The 17929-nt window shown below is 40.2% G+C and overlaps 1 protein-coding gene, 1 non-coding gene and 1 pseudogene across 8 annotated transcripts in view; 2 read left to right on the top strand and 1 right to left on the bottom strand.

Moving 5' to 3' along the window:
* Positions 1–17929, bottom strand: part of THADA (THADA armadillo repeat containing) — a 400812-nt gene that overhangs the window by 177111 nt on the left and 205772 nt on the right. The window contains exon 29 of one of the 7 annotated variants that reach the window (XM_037806795.1): positions 12171–12215. The exons of the other annotated variants lie outside the window; for them this stretch is intronic. Coding sequence (XP_037662723.1) covers positions 12209–12215 — 7 coding nt within the window. The 3' untranslated portion in view covers positions 12171–12208. The remainder of the gene's footprint in view (positions 1–12170; positions 12216–17929) is intronic. 7 annotated transcript variants of the gene reach the window in all.
* On the top strand, positions 8453–8558 carry LOC119513003. The gene has a single exon (XR_005212513.1). It is a non-coding gene; the product is annotated as a U6 spliceosomal RNA (small nuclear RNA).
* LOC119512763 lies at positions 8561–9734 on the top strand (annotated as a pseudogene).

Here is a 17929-nt window from a genome sequence, read left to right as displayed (position 1 = left end):
CTTTGTTCAGAAGCAAGGTATATAACTATAGGGCTGAAGGCCTCTGGCATTTAATTAGGTTACTAATTACAAGGAGAATCACATTACCTTCAAGTCCTTTCCTGGATTGTGACCAACGCTCAATATATCAATTTCATGGTGATTGTGTTTTAAGATGGGGAAACATGTCAATAAAGAACCCTGCTCACATCCTCCAATGTATCCCTGTGATTGAAGTATGTGACACAATTTGAGACACTTACTAGAAGGAAATCATTGCTAATTCCCACTGCTAATTTTACTGGCCAGGAGATATTTTATAATGCATTTAAAGCATAAGTAGCTTCCAAGAAAACCTTCACAGAAGGTATATACATGAAAATAGAACAAAGCATGCCATTAAGTGGTATTCTTTATTTCATTTGAATTCAATCAGTAATAAATTTAGTATCATCTTACCCCCCAGCTTTCCTCCTTGTCCATCAAAAAAAAAAAAAAAAAAAAAAAAAAAGCCTGTACAAATTGTCTGAGTCATTCTTCAGTCATGCCAAGGACATAACCTTCAATCTAATATTAAAACTAAAGTGCTATATGTGAAATTCAATATTGTTTAAAACTATTGGATAAAGAGCTAATAAATATAACATTTCAAAAGAAAATTAAACAATCTGGACCACTTCATTTTCATGATTTCATCAGATTTCTATTGCTTTGGCTATCTTTGCTAACATTTAGATCCTGGGTAAACTGGTGGAATTTGTCATCATTTAGTTTATAATCTGCATCACCAGTTCGTAGAAGGCACCACAAAGTTCTCCACTCCCTTATAAATTTCAAAGCATTTAGCTCATTATACACATGGTTATTCAGACAAAACCATTAGTCAAGGAGAAAGTAAAGAAATCTTATTTTTTGAAGTGGAGATTTTTAGAAACACACCTTTCACACCAGACTGTTTTAAGAGTCCATGCTATTTCTTTATTTCCTAAAGAATACATTTTTAAAAGAAATTCCAATTTTTCTTAACTATAAGGAGGTTGGAGCTTGTTTTTACTGATTTTCACTCAAAGTGAGTTTTTATATATTTTAAATTTACCTTAACTTCTCCCTAAGTCCCGATATTTTCCTGCCTTTTCTCAGGAAAGAGCAAATTTAAATATGACAAAAGAGATATTGCAGAAATCATGGTGAATATCTCACAACTACCTTGAAATGAGGCCAGGAATAAGCACATGTGCACACAGATACACATTTACAGGGAAAAAGAGACATTGTAGTCAGAGCTTCAAGCTCAGGACTTTTTCAGAGCTAAAAAGAAAAAAGTTTTGTGATTTGGGAGGAATACGGCTATTTTCATCCTTACTCTCTCCCTTTTTTTTCTACCCTGAAATCCATACTGTAGCTATGTCACCAGTTACCATGTTTGCAGGGTCTGAAAAGTTACTTGACTTAGCAAGAAAAATTCAACAATCTAATCCTCAAAAAGAACTTCCCATCAGCAGTGGAGCTGAGAGGGATGGTTCTGTCTGACTATAAGACTCACAGTCAGCACTCTAATTAGCAAAGATGGGTAAGGTTGAGAAAAGAACCTAACAGGCACAACATAAGGTCAGATGCAAGTATAATTTAGTGAAGAAACACGTGCTTGGCCACTTAATGGCTGCCAGATACCACAGATGAAGTTAACTACTTACTACCATGTCTAGTCATGAAGCACTCACCGGAAAGCCGCTATTTGATCACCAGACCAATAGTCGCTGTTATTTCAGTCACCATGAGACCCTCTTCCCCTGCCTTTTGAGCTATTTGTGGAAGAACAGCTATAGTGGTTCACAGTCAATCATTTCTAAGATAGAAAAGGTTCTTCTCCAATCACACACTTCTCAATATGCACATATGATGACGGCAAAACCATCTCTTCATCTTCTTATGTTCATTATGGCCCTCCGTGTTTATAGCCCCACAGTTCTTAGAAGGATGAATAGTACCTTATATGCCACAGCAATCCCATTCAAAATAGAACAGACCATGCGGCTCAAACATATGGTGTTTCCAACTGTGAACAAAGTACTGGAGCTGTCAGAAGCAAGTGGTTTAATTTTAGATTCAACTGGACTCTGGTCTCAATGTCTGGATAGGCAGTTATTCACTGATTGATACTTCAGGCTTTGAAAAGTTGAACATCATTCTATGTCCTGCTGACTTCTTAGATAAGTATTCAAAGCCAGAGGAAATTCAACACAGTAGGGTTTGTACTCTTGAAGTGAGGAATAAACTGACAAAACCAAGCATTTATCCATTTCCTTCCAGATGGGAGACAAAAACCTTGATATTCTCTTCCTTGCCATTAAATCTTTCAGAAAATAAGGAACCCATGATTTCCTGACCTTTGGGATTTTTACAGACTTCAGACTGCAGTTCAGAACACAGACAAGAAACTGTCCAAGGAAAACATGTACCAAACTAACAGGATATAAACAAAACTGTAACTAAGTAATTAATAGTAAGGACTTGACTCCCCTCTCTTCACTTCTCCGATACCAATCTGGCATTTTATCAGCAGGGTCTTTTATCTGGAAGGATTCACTATGTTCTGCTGCCTGGAACTATTTTGGGAGGAGACAAGGACAAGCTTTTATCTTGGAAAGGAAATCGAACTACATCTACAAGGAGAAAGGAAGAGTTGAAGTGTAAAAAAGACCTTCAAGTCTTTCCCTGCCAGAGGGAGAAGGTAAATGAAAAATAGGATGTATTGTTTTACTGAAAGGATGGGAACAAATTCCAGTGGGAAAGAAGTCACAGCAGACCTCACCCAGGCCACAAGTTGGATGGTGGCAACTTGCTTTCTGTCTTAGTTCCAACTTCTGTACCGTCCCCCCACCACCTCAGTCTTATCCCATCTAACACTTTATCCAACCAATGTCTTCAACTTCTCTTCCTGTCAAAACTAAAGAAACGTAAGTTAATTCATACTAAGGCATAAATAATCAATAATAACCTAAAGTAATAGACTTCCCAGGGGAATTTTCATTTTAGAAGAGATCAAACCATATTTTAAAAGAATGAAAGTGTACCTATGAAACTTCAAGATTCAGTTCAAAATGGAGGAGACACTGCTTATGACACTTCAGGTCATTTCACACTGGTATCAATCACCCTATGGTAAAGCTGGTCCTGGTCAATGGATACAGTGGTCTAGAATCTGGTGCTCCCAGTGGCTCCACCCCTAAGGGGAAAAGGGATTGCTATGTCAGTATGTATTAGTAGTTAAGTGGAAGGCTTTCCCTTATTTTCTCTCCAAACTTGGCCACTTCACTCAGACCTCATAAAAACATGCCATAGATGATTTACGGAAGGACTCAGGGAAAACAGGGCTTTGGATTACCCATCCTACTTAGAACCCAGGAATATTTAACCCAGGTTGAGCCAAAGTGGATGGCCAGTTCCAAAGCCCACAGCCTAGGGCCTCTCAAGCAGAGTACAGATTGCCCAGGGATACTAATAGCACACCGTTATACTATAGCATGCTGTGTGTCAATCCTGTAGAGCCCCCTCGGTTCATACCCATGGCCCTGGAGACAGTCCACAGTGGTTAAGGGGAGGGGTAGGCACCAGTAAGCCTCCCAGCTTTCAGTGGGGAATTCAGTCCACAGCATTCTAAAGCTGCTACTTTAGGGACATGTTCAACCATGCAGCAGAATGCAAATCCCTCTCTAGTCCTTTTGAGTTTTTTGTAAGTCCTGTTTTCATTCTGGCTGTGAATTAAATTCTGATGTCTTAGATTATGCAGGAAAAAAAAATGGGTAAGAAGTGATTGAATTATATTAATTATATGACATTGAAGCTCTGCTAGAAAACAAGAATTACATTTCTTAAGTTTCTCTTCACTAGATTTGTGCAGGCTATAATTAGCATTACATGAATTTTACTTTTTATTTTGTCTAAACTGAAAAGCAGCTGAGCCTTATACTCTGGCTTTACAGGAAAATGGGATCCTTCTGGGGAAAACAAAAAACAAAACAAAACAAAACAAAACCCTAAATAAACAGTCAAGCAAGAAACAAACTGATAGTATTCACCCATCACCCAAAAGGATAGCTCAAGGGACTCACTTGTTTAGTGTTTGAAAATATTTTCTTCCTGTTGCTTTGTAAATTGCTTCCTTGTCTCTGTGACACATCTTTCAGTAACAATTCACCTTTTCCTTGGCTACCTAAATATATTTCCATAGTTTCTACCAAAACAGATCGCCCTTTCCTGTCTGATTGCAATTAAAAAAAAAAAAAAAACAGGCTTATTCACATAGTAGCACCCTTCTTGCAAATACGTATTTTGTTAGTGCTTTGGACACTGTAGAGACTGAACACAAAAAATCTCATTAATTTGGGCCCCCCTAATTTTAACCTGTTTTGTGATTACCCAGACTGCCGTTGAGCTAAATTTTACATTTGGGACTGAGAGTTTTAATCTGAAGTTGGGAGAAATGCAGCCATCCTTTAGGGGCTGGTAATCAGGGCACAAATGTCCCAGACCAGGAATTCTCCCTGATGTCAAGAACCCCAGGGGGACACATTTCACCCTCAGTATGCCTTCCAAGCAGGTTCCAGCTGGTTGGTGAAAGGGGTAGATGAGACAGGACTGTGCTCTTGAAAAATACAAAAATGGGGAACAGAAGGGGATTTTAACCTACTTCTGAAGTATTGTGGTATAGATTATCAACTGATATGTTAACCAACTATTGTTATTTAACCATTAAAATAATTCCCTAAAGTTACAATAGGTGATTTGGAGTAATGAAACTTTTATTTCATAATATTCAGTAATCTAAACACTCCACTGATTCAGACTAGCATTTCTTCCAAATCGGTTTAGGATTACCACATAAGAAAATGTTTGCAATTCTAAAAACTTTCAACATGCATCAATATCCTTGTGATTCTTTCTTAGACAGTAAAAGTAGGGGTGATCAAGTAAGTTACTATGTGTGAAAGTACTTTTTAACTTCAAATTCTTATATAAATGTTTATCATCATTTTTTCTTTTTCTTTCAGCAACCCTAGAAATTTTCAAAACCACATGAAGTTTCAAAAGTGGCAATTTAAGATAACACAGTAAAGACAGATAGACAACTTATTTTCCCATATTTAAAAATTACGCATAGATAGCAGTCCACAAATACTCTCATTAAGATTTCATGCTTCTTAGTCTCAAGACACATTTTCTCTTTACTAAGACACTTAGAGCCACGCAATATCCTATGATTTCCTATTATAAGGAAAATTTCTATTGTAAGAAATTCTTAGAATTTCTCAAGGATCTCAGAACTTCAGTTGAGCCAGTTTTATTTAGCAACCTGTCACAATCACTTGGGCTTAACTGCAAGTTTTTCTTCCTTTTCTGCTGATTTCAGATTAGAAAACTGAGACCATTGCCAGTGCAATGCCTAAGAGGGAAAGATCTCAAGCAAGTAAAGCAAGTCCAAATGTTTGTTACTTAAAACTGCAGGTTATATCTCACAGCTCTAGCATCATAAACAGATGAGGAGAATGGCATATTATCATGGGAAGCACTAGTATAACTAAGAGAATGGCTAAGAGTATGGGATCTAGAGCCACAGGAGTGGGTTCAAATCCCTGTCTTATCACTTATTAGCAGTATGACCTAAGACACATTTTTTGAACTTCTTACTGCCCTACTTTCCTTCTCTGTAGAATGGGAATAATGATGGTACCAACCTCTTAGTGTTGCCATGATGATTAAATGAATTAATATGTACAAAGTCCTAAAACAGTGACTGGCCCATAGTAAGCATTTGTTATTATCATTTACCATTAATTAGACAGATAAAATCAGTGCAAAGAAGGCAGTGACAAGCAGCAGCATAGCTCCATTATGCCAAGAACTCTGTCTGTCTGATTCACCACTGTTTCCAGTGCCTGACAACATAATCAATGTTTTCAATAATATCTGTTGAGTGAAGGCATAAATGAATCAAACCCTTATTCCTTAATGAAGTACTTTTTGACCATGGACATACTATGCTTATTTTTTCTGGGCTTTGGCTCCTCCATCTCCTAAGCAAGGTACCAACACATGCCACTTGCTACCTCAAACTGATGATAATCACTCTAAGTAAAAAGCAAAGTATTTCAAATCTACTTGAGCACTTTCAAAAGTCAATGATTTTTTATACCACCGTATTGTTTTTGAGTAACGTGACCACAACACATGACAACAGGAGGATCCTCTGTGATATCCTGAGTCCTGACTCCAACACACTTCCTTTCAAGAAGTCCTCTGGCTGCAGCAGGCCAGGCGGTATGTGATGTCAGATACTGCAGTAGGCCCTACAAAAGGCTGCTCAAACCGCAGTGTGCAGAAGAATTACCTCGGGACTTGTTCAACTGCCCATTCCAGGACCCCTGGTCTAGAGGTTCTGATGCAATAGGTCTGGGAAAACTCAGTAAGGTGTACTTTCAGCAAGCACCCCAAGTGGTTACACGTTGAGAAAGACCACCTTGGGATCAGAAATGAACAGGACACAGTCTCTAGCTTCAAGGAGTGTGCAGATTAGTGAGGGAGGCCAGGCATTAAGGTGCTAAGAAATGAGGACAATAGGAGCATGTAGCACAGAAGGAGCATGTCACTCTGGGCTTTTGGATGGGCATCCTCCAGGGAAGGGTGAAGAAAGGCTTCACGAGGAGGTGATGTTTAAGTTTTGAAACATGAATAATGGGAGAAAGGGTAACACTGGCAGAAGAAACAGCCTATGCAAAGGCACATTTGGGAAATGCAAGTATTTCAGCATGATTACATGTATACTGGGAAGAGAAATGGAAGGCAGATCACAAAGAGCCTTTTCAGCCACACTAAAGATACCAATTTCATTTTGTAGATGGTCAGAAGCTACTAAAGGATCTTAAGCAAGGAAGTATCACAATCAGATTTCTTTTTCAGAGATATTTCTGAGAACAGAGCAAAAGTTTGGAAGGGGAAGAGAAGAAAGGCAGGGAGACTGGTCTGACAAATACTAAGAGAAATTAAAATTGCTGATCTAGGCAGTAACAGGAAAGATGGAGAAGAGAGGATGGAGTCAGAAAATCAGAAAGTAGATTTTACAGAACTTGATAATACATTAAATTAAAGAAGGAGGAGAGAAAGAAAAATATTTATGATGGCTTCTAAGTTGTTGGCTTGGGCACTGGATAGCGCCCAGTTAACTTAAAAAGAGACTTCAAAAAAGTAACATGTTTGAGGAGAGGCAAAGAGAATGAGTTTGGTTTTGATATTGCTGACTTTTAAATGTCTGTGGCACGTGCAGAAGGACTTGCCAATAGAAAGTTGAATCTATGATTCTGTACAAGTTCAACATCTGAACTGACTCCTCAGGGTACATGAGTAGCAACCCCCAGAAAGTGCAGAGTGATAGAAGAGGACTGAGGGCAGGATGAAGAGATGCACTAAGATTTGAGAGGCAGCAGGAAGAAGGGTACCTGCCAAGAGGAGAAAGAAGCAATGACCAGGGAAGGCCACAGAGGAAGGAGTGTCATGAAGAAGAGAGTGCACAATAGTGTCAAATTCCAGAAAAGGATCAAGAAAGATGAGGACTGAAAAGCATCCAGTGGCTTTTGTAAAACTAGGAAGTCATGCCTCCTCAGCCTCTACAGGTGCAGTTTCAGGGAAGAGGTTAAAGCAGCACTGCTGCGGTGGGTTAAGGAATGAATGGGAGGGGAGGAAGTGGAGACTGTGAGAACAGACCACCTTTTCCAACAGTGTGGTCATAAAATAGAGGAGAAAGCTCTGGTGGAAGTTAGAGGGGTGTCTCCATGGAGAGACCACATGCCTCTACTTTGGTAAATAAGAGATGAGGAGATTAAGGGCATCGGGTTTAGCATACAGTGGACCCTTGGTAAATATGTCTAATGGATGGATGCTCAACCAGCCTGGAGAAGAAGGGTGCTCACCAAATCAGGTGGAGACCAGAATAAAAGGTGAAAAGATAGTGTCTGTGATTGGTTTGGAAGGGAGGCAAGACAAGTGGTCAAGAGTCTCACTGTTCAAGGTGTGTGAGGAAAATAAGGCAGACAGGAAAAAAGTAAAAGGATGTGACAGTGAATGTATCTTGTGCAGTTGATGTGACCAATGAAGTTGTTTTAACTAGATAATTATAAAAAGACTGGTGAGGTCCAAGGCCCAGAGGAGAAGGAGGAAAGGACTGCCGGTCAGGAAAAGATAATCCAAACACACCATGTCATAATTTTCCCTTGGTTCCATTTTGAGCTGACTATAATTAAACTTTAGCTTCCTACTCTATCCCTAATTTTCTGACTGGAGAAAAAAAATTCATTTTTGATCTTACAATGTTCCCTAACATGTAGAATAAGATGACTTTTTGTTGTTGTTGATATATTTGCTGGCATTTGGGATGTGGTACTGTGAATTCCTTGGATTCAGCATTTAAAATGACCACTGAGTGCTTGCTTCGGCAGCACACATACTGCAATTTGAACGACACAGAGAAGATTAGCATGGCCCCTGAGAAGAACGACATGCAAATTCATGAAGCATTCCACATTTTTAAACTCCATACAATAAATAGTTCGGGAGACAATTTGAAATGCAGTCCAGGAAAACTACACAGCCAGGACAAATGTCTGAGAAAGGTAGAGCTGGTCCTCCAGGAGGCAGTTCACGTGCAGCATTCCAACAAGGTGGTAGAGGACGGCGCCATTTTCTAGGGACTGTTTCCAGTGGGGACAGATTTCCTGGGACAGCAGGACCAGGAGGGCCACCCCAAACTTTTCCAGCTGGAGAGCCTCCACCACGTCCCCCTTTAGGTCCTCCAGGCCTACCTGCTCCATCAGGTCCTTCAACTCCTGACCAGGTTCTGCCTGCTCCACTAGCTGGGCCTCCTAATGGAGGAGATCACCCTCTACCACCAGTTCTTTTTCCTGGACAACATTTTGGGCAACCTCCATTGGGTCTGCTTCCACCTGGTCCTCCACCTCCAGTTCCGGTCTACAGGCCCCCTCCTGGGCCACCACCTCCACAACAGGGACCACCTCCACCTCCAGACCCCTTTCCACCTCACCCAACTTGCCCTCTTGGGCCACCCCTTACACTTTCTCCTCCTCTGCATCTTCCTGGACCACCTCCAGGTGCCCTGCCTCCAGCTCCACCTGGGAACCCAGCTTTCTTTTCTCCACCAACGAACAGTGGCATGCCTACATCAGATAGCCAGGGTCCACCACCAGCAGATCCATATGGCTGACCTCCACCATATGATAGGGGTGACAATGGGAATCTTGGAAGGGAAATGGACACTGCAAGAATGCCATTGAGTGAAGGTAAGTTTGAAGAAATCGTGAATAGAAAGGGTAATCTCAAGCAGTGCCATTTCAAGAGCTGTGTCTGATGCTAGTACTGGTGATTATGGCAGTGCTACTGAGACACGGGCAACTGCAATTTCCTTAATTAAATAATCCAAAGTGTCTCCTGATGATCGCTGCAAAGTTCTTATTATCTCTTTGCAAGACTGCCTTCATGGAATTGAGTCTAAGTCTTAAAGTTCTGGATCAAGATGTGAATGATCAAGAGACAGGGATCACAGCAGATCACAAGAAAAGAGTTGGCATCATAAATCCCATAGTAGAGACCGTCATGACAATTACTATATATAGAGAAGCAGAGACTGAGAGAGACACCAAGATCATGATTGAGACCACGACCAAGAGCGTGAGTATTGCCATCGTTAGAGAAGCTGAAGGAAGAGGAACACCTTCCAAGACAAAACAGTATTCATGGTGGGGGGTGGGAGAGGGGGAGAATGATGCTTGTCTAGCAGATTGCTTCTTGTGATTGAACTGAACCTGCATGGATTCATGGATAAAATGAACAGGAATAGATCTGAATAAAGGAAATCTGCATAAACGGTAACCAGTAGCTCTACTTTTAATTTTTATGTTGCTTAACTGTTTTATTTGAAGGAAACCTGTGTGATTTAAAAAGTTATAGCTTTTGCAACTTTATTACTGGTTATATACATTTGGCTATTACAGTGTGCAAGCAATTGGAAAAAAAAAAGTCAAGTAAATGCTTGTTTTTGTAGTAGTTTGTTCTTGTTAAAAATGCTCATATGATAATGTCTGTAAACAGGATAACTTTGATTATAATAGATGTAGTGTTGTAATAAACTTTAATGGGGAAAAAAATGACCACTGAGCACCTTGGTCACAATTTTTGAGAAAAGATTTAATACTAAGGAAATAAAAACTCCTTATTGAAAAATATTTAAGTATTTTAAACTTTAAATATTATTAAAATGTGTAAAAATTTCCCTCACTATAATTCACTATTTCCATAATTCTTAAATGCAACACTAAGAGCAAGTACTGTTCTTTATTAAAGCTATCAAAAATTCACCATCAATGGTTTTTCCTATTAAGCAGCAAACCATTAGTTTTGTGAATTACCTGAATCAGCCCCGGATCAAATGGATGCAAAGCTTTTCGTGACAATTTCCAAGTTATGTATCATAAAACTGTCACAATCTCCCCTTTGTTTGATCCCTCTGTCTATAAAATGGATACATTTCTCTCCTCTTGCATGTGTTGTTAATCACTGGGGCTGATCACTGGGGCTGATTTCTAAGTTCCCCTAAGATGGCAGACTGAATTGCCATGGGATCCTCCTATTCTGCTACCTGGACTTCGCTGACTCACTGGTGCTCTTCCCCTTCTTTATAGGCCCTCAGTTCTTATTGTATATATTACATAATTAAGTGGTTAATATACAGTATCTCAGGTTCACAAACATGTTTTATTTCTCTGGTAAGACTGAAACTATAACTTCAAGGATGAGGACCTTTTACTACACTCTGCATCTTATCCAAGACCTAACACTGGCTAAGTACACAATGGATGTTTAACAAATACTTGGTTAATCGATTAACTGATTGGATTCTAACTTTCAGAGTGAATGGGCAAGAGGCCATGGATTATCATCATTGTCAGAAATTTCACCTAAGAACAAGGGTGTTTGCAGATTAAATCACTTGCTCTAACATGACCTGAATCAGCCTGTTGAAGTAACAGATAACACTGAAGAAAAGCAGGTCTCTACAAGTTTTGTTTTTCCAGCTTGCTTGTCAATGCATTCCAGAAGAGGTGAACTCCTCATTCCTTTTGCTCAAAAACATATTTAGAAAATGTTCTTAAAAGAGCTTTGGCATAAGAGATGAAATTGATCAACCCCTCTCTAGGCACTGAGAGATAAAAATCAGTGACAGATGAGAGTAAACATTTTATGCCAGAACTGCAAAAAAAGCCACACAATGCAGAGAATAAGATTTCATCCCACATGCTGAATCACAACTACTTCTGGGTGGAATTTGGAAATTCAGAAGGCCATGAGCACAATCCTCCAAATGAAGTGCAAGGCAGGGCCACAGTAAAAGGGGACAGAGTAAGTAGCTGGCAATACAACGCAATTTCACCAGCATCAGGAAACAATTTTTCCTGCTTCTAAGTTCTCCCTTATCTAAGGCCTAAAATTCAACCATCAGAGCTTCATCACTTTATTTCAAAATGTTATCTCTGTAATACAACACATAGTCTTAAGGAAGGAAACAGTGGAATCATTTACATGTCTGTGTGAAAGAAAAGAGTGGGCACGGTTTGGCTTATACCAAAAGAAAAAAACTCAGCAGCTAAGAAAAATCCTGAGCAGAACTGAACATCTGCACCTTGATAATTTTGCCCAAAGCCAGATCTGGTATCAGCTATTCATACTAAGGAAATCGAAGGTTAGGGTTTCCACACCTTGATGGAAAGGCAGGTCCCTTCTTCCACCCAACAATGGTTAGCAGGGCAAGAAGGTAAAAGTAGACTCCTTACCTTTAGTCCCATTCTCTAGGCCCCATGGAATTTCCCAGTAACCACAGATGGGCGGATACAGGTACTTGGAGTTTTGGGACCTTCAGACTGCTGGCCAAGCAGGGGCAGGTTCTACATTAATAGCAACAACAAAGCCCTATTCTCAAGTGTTTCTACTTGTAATGGACTAAGTTTAGGGATTCCTGTACTTTCTCCTGACATTTCTGCTCAAAGAAGATCCTTCTGGAAGTTCAGACAACAAAGTTCTCTATTTTAATCACTCTTCAGGAAAGCATCTCTGACTTTTCAAAGACTCACATGTTCCTTGTACTTGTCAGACAACAATGCGGCTTAAGTCAACATCTGGAATGGAAAAAAATATAGCAACCATAAAAAAAGATAATTAAATTAATAAGGAATGCCTTTCAGACATAATATCACATAGGCCAAAAAATGTTTGCAGAACTAGCCTCCTAATAACAAAGTTACAGAAGTTACTTAGAAGTGAGATGGCAATGGATTAACTACTGGAGAGTACCACTTAGGAGCAGACCACCGCAAACTCACAGAATGTCCATGAATGGCAGCATAACTTTGTTTCTTTGGCAGACAAAGGAACTTGTAAGTAAAAATATACAAATATGTGCCACAGATTAAAAGGCAGGTTTATCATTTCATTCACCGCAATTTAGAATTTACAGCTGATTTCTTCAGCTGTTCCCAAATAAGACGTCCCAAATAGATGCCTTGATTTGATGGCCACTTAGCCTAACTTCAGGTGGATTGTAGAAATCCTTTCAAAACTGTGCCTAACATGTGGTCAGTTTTCCTTGAACACTTTTGCTCAGCACTATGGAAATGTGTTCATTCTCTTGATGGAAAATGCTAACTTTTTTCAAAAAGTTCTTCTTTATATTAAAAGCTGAAATCTATCTCCTAGTTTCCCAATGGGAGCAAAAGAGAGAAATTATGTGCCTTCGGCCAGATGGCAGACTCTCAAATATGTAAAGACCATACCATGCTGCCCCTAACCAAGTCTTCTCCAGTCTAACTGTTTCCAGATGTTTAGCTCATCTTCAACTTGGTCACCTCGCCTGGATAAAAAATAGTTTACCAGTGAACCCCCTAAAATGGGGAGCCCAAAACTAAGCAGAATAAGGTGGGTTGGTCAGCCCAGCAGAATTTGGTGGGACTAAAGCCTCCTCACATCTAGAAGCAGCCTAGAGACCCATTTGCTTTTTTATAGCAACTGTGTCAACTACTTCCTCATGGCTCAACAAGAAATTCCACTCTCTAAGATTTTTTTAATAAAAACTGCTATGAAGCCAGAAAACTCTCATTCTATATATATATATATATATATATAACTTTGATTTTTAAAATCAAAACTGATAGACATCCCTATTAAATATCATATTAATAGTTTCAGCTCACCAATCCAGCCTTCTAACGCAATTTGGAATTTTATTTTTCAATTATGGATTACATCAGGAACCCCCCCCCCAAAAAAAAAAGGATATAAAACAATATAACATTCAACCAAGCTTAAGAAAACATGACATATAAAATTGAAACTCCCAGAATATGCCTCCTCAAATTCATCCTTCTCCTCCTGAACTGTATAGAAGTAATGACCATTAGTCTGAATTTGGTATTTCTGACTCCTATGCTAGAGCTTATTTAGAATTTTGAGTCCATCAACAATTATATTTATGTCATACACAACTTGAACTCTGTACTCCTAAATGGGGAGTACAGAGCTAAAGAGACAATGTGGGTTTCAATCTGACCAGCAGAGTTCAGTGGGACTATACCCTCCTGTGACCTGGAAGCAGCCTAGAATTGCATTCACTGGTCTATCTTCATCTAAGGAATTAAATCAAAGGGGAATAAAGCAGCAATGTCCTCACTTATCAGACTAGTAATCCGATCAAAAAAGCAGGTTCTGGTAGACCAAATGGTGGCTTAAGACATCCAGGGTGTTGTTCCCCAGAGAATCTTTGAACAACCAGGGAGGAGGAATGGGGAGTGTGCTAGTTTGTATAAATCATGCCCCCCAGAAAAAGCCATATTCTTTAATGCAATCTTGTGAGGGCAGACGTTTTAGTGTTGATTAGGTTGGAAACTTCTGATTAAGTGTTTCCATGGAGATGTGACCCACCCAACTGTGAGTGACACCTTTGATTAAGGTGTGACCTCTTGATTCAATGTTTCCATGGAAATGTGGTCCTGCACATTCAGGGTAGGTCTTGATTAGTTCACTGGAGTCCTACAAAAAGAGTTCACAAACACAGGGATCTCAGAGCAACTGAGAGTGACATTTTGAAGAGGAGCTGCAGCTAAGAGAAAACGAAATGCCCCAAAAGCAACATTTTGGAGAACGCCATTTTGAAAAGCAACCTGGGAGCAAGTGGATGCCAGCCACATGCCTTCCGAACTAACAGAGGTTTTCCAGATGCCAATGGCCTTTCTCCAGTGAAGATGCCCTATTGTTGATGCCTTACCTTGGACACTTTATGGCCTTAAGATTGTAACTTTGTAACCAAATCACGCCCATTTATAAAAGCCAATCCATTTCTAGTGTTTTGCAAAACGGCAGCATTAGCAAACCAGAACAGGTAGTTAATGCATAATAGGTGTAGGGATTCTGTTGGGAAGATACGAAAGTTTAAGTATTGGATGGTGGAGAGGTGCTGCAACAATGTAATTATGAGTAACACTGAACGATACGCTTGGGAGTGGTTGAGATGGGAAAATTTCCTGTTGGCAGAATTTAAAAAACACAAAATGAGCAAGCAAAGAGACAATGAAAATTCAATGCAATATGCAATCCTTGATGAGGATATATGAAGAAATTGGAATATAGACTGTAAGCTATATATCAATGTTAAATTTCATGAACCTGATAACTGCAACATAAGGTGGTTACGTAACTGAATATCCTTCTTCTTAGGAAATGTACATGGCAGTATTAAGTTTTGAAAGAGGATGATATATACAACCTACACTCAAGGTTCAAAAACCTTATTAAGAAATAGATAGATAAAACAGAAAAACAGAATGATATGGCAAATGCAATAAAATGATAAAACTGGTGATTCTGCAAAGCAGGTGTACAGGGATATGCTGGAGCTCTCTATATAGAGTTTGTATTCTTTTGCTGCCTCTCCTGTAAGTTTGAAAGTATTTCAAAACAAAAAAATTTTTTAAATAGTCAAAAAAAGAAAAAAAAAACAAAAAAGGTAAGAGAACCTTATAGAGCCCTTGTTGGCAAATCCCCCCACCCACTCCTCAGACCCTTGTGGAGCCAGCCTGCATTTCCACTGTGGGTCCCTGACCGTGTTCCAGAGGGAGAAGAGTAACCCATATGCACATACTGGAATACATGTATGTTGGTACCAATCTGTCCAATGGCAAACTGAAAGAATGAATCAGGAAATTCATCTATGGCTTGCCTTTCCAGGACCTGCCCTGAAGGCAGAAGCAGCTTGCAGTCAGCTAAAGCAGTGTAAGAAACTATGAATCAAAGTGGCCTGGAGCAACAGATTACCAATTTTAAGACATGCAAAGGAACACAGGGTGGGGGTGGAGTGAGGCGGGGGAGGAGGGTTTATTTAGTAGCGACTATAGGAGATTAATATTACTGTAAAAGGAGGAACACCTAAGGCCAGGATAAGTACAAGCTGAGGACAGAGAAGTATAAATCCAGGACAAGACTCAGGCTCTCAACAAATAGAGGACCCTGCACTTCACTTTTGCTAGGGGCTGCTCCTCTGGACAGGAAGGCTAATCTCTGAAAGGGAGCATCAGCTAAATTCAGATCTAATTTACAATGACTCTGAAAGGTGATTTTCAGTAGTTTTCTTTCTTTTAGTTAGCTTCTGGCATTTAGGGAAATCTCTGTCATATCACTAGCAGGATACAAACTTAAGGAACAGACAGTTTAGGGACTAAATCCCAGAGTAAACACAAAAAAATATTAAAATGTACAGTGTGAAGAAAAACATACAGTGTGTAAAAAAGATTACAAGATATACAAAGAAACAGGAAATGATGGCCCATCCAAAGAAACAAGATAAATTTCAAAACCCATCACAAAATAAGGCCAGAGTTTGAACAGACCAAAGACTAAGAAAATGATCTTCACTATGCTTAAGGACATAAAGGAAAACACACAGAAAGAAGTAAAGGATATTAGGAAATGATGAAAGAACAATATGAGAATCTCAATAAAGAGAAATAAAATTCTTAAAAGAACCAAACATAGTACTAGAGTTGAAGACCATAATGACTGAAAAGAAAAATTCCCTACAAGGTTTCAAAAGATTGGAGCTGGAGGAAAAATGAATCAGTGATCACGAATAAACAATTGTAATGACTCAGGCTAAAGAGCAGAAAGAAACAAAAATGAAAAAAAGTGAACTGATCCTAAGACACCTGTGGGATACAATCAATTGTACCAATACACACATCATGGGAGTTCCAAAAAGAGAAGAGAGGAGGCAGAAGGAATGTTCAAATAAAATTTCCCAAATTAAACAAAAGATACGAATGTGAAAATCCAACAAGCCCAACACATCCCAAACAGGATAAACTTGAAGAGAACCACTCCAAGACATATATTAGTCAAACTGTCAAAGGCCATGGACAAGGAAAGAGTACAGAAAGCTGCAAGAGAAAAGTAATGTTGTTATCTACAAGGCAGCCTCAGTAAGATGCAGTGTCGAGGCGGGGTAAGATGGCAGACTGGTGAGCTGTATGTTTTAGTTACTCCTCCAGAAAAGTAGGTAGAAAGCCAGGAACTGCGTGGACTGGACACCACAGAGCAATCTGACTTTCGGCATACTTCATACAATACTCATGAACACGTCGAACTGCTGAGATCAGCGAAATCTGTACGTTTTTGTGGCCAGGGGACCCGCACCCCTCCCTGCCAGGCTCAGTCCCGTGAGCGGAGGGGCTGTCAGCTCCGGGAAGGAGAAGGGAGAACTGCAGTGGCAGCTCTTATCGGAAACTCATTCTACTGATCCAAACTCCAACCATAGATAGACTGAGACCAGACACCAGAGAATCTGAGAGAAGCCAACCCAGCAGAGAGGAGACAGGCATAGAAAAAACAGCACAAAAAACTCCAAAATAAAAGCAGAGGATTTTTGGAGTTCTGGTGAACATAGAAAGGGGAAGGGCAGAGCTCAGGCCCTGAGGCTCATATGCAAATCCCAAAGAAAAGCTGATCTCTCTGCCCTGTGGACCTTTCCTTAATGGCCCTGGTTGCTTTGTCTCTTAGCATTTCAATAACCCATTAGATCTGTGAGGAGGTCCCCCCCCCACTTTTTTTTAAACCCTTTTTTCTTTTTCTAAAACAATTAGTCTAAGAAGCCCAATACAGAAAGCTTCAAAGAATTGCAGTTTGGGCCGGTCAAGACAAGAGCAGAACTAAGAGAGCTCTGAGACAAAAGGCAATAATCCAGTGACTGAGAAAATTCACTAAACACCACAACTTCCCAAGAAAAGGGGGGTGTCTGCTCACAGCCATCATCCTGGTGGACAGGAAACACTCCTGCCCGTCGCCAGCCCCATAGCCCAGAGCTGTCCCAGACAACCCAGTGTGACGGAAGTGCTTCAAATAACAGGCACACACCACAAAACTGGGCGTGGACGTTAGCCTTCCCTGCAACCTCAGCTGACTGTCCCAGAGTTGGGAAGGTGGAGCAGTGTGAATTAACAAAGCCCCATTCAGCCATCATTTCAGCAGACTGGGAGCCTCCCTACACAGCCCAGCAGCCCAGAACCGCCCTGGGGGGACGGCACTCACCTGTGACATAGCACAGTCATCCCTCAACAGAGGACCAGGGGGTGCACGGCCTGGAAGAGGGACCCACTTACAAGTCTCAGGAGCCATACACCAATACCAAGGACTTGTGGGTCAGTGGCAGAGACAAACTGTGGCAGGACTGAACTGAAGGATTAGACTATTGCAGCAGCTTTAAAACTCCAGGATCACCAGGGAGATTTGATTGTTAGAGCCATCCCCCCTCCCTGACTGCCCAGAAACATGCCCCATATACAGGGCAGGC

This window comes from Choloepus didactylus, chromosome 17 (assembly GCF_015220235.1).
Source record: "Choloepus didactylus isolate mChoDid1 chromosome 17, mChoDid1.pri, whole genome shotgun sequence".
Classification (NCBI taxonomy): domain Eukaryota; kingdom Metazoa; phylum Chordata; class Mammalia; order Pilosa; family Megalonychidae; genus Choloepus; species Choloepus didactylus.
The sequence above is the reverse complement of the archived record's forward strand: the minus strand, read 5'-3'. Positions and strand labels throughout refer to the sequence as shown.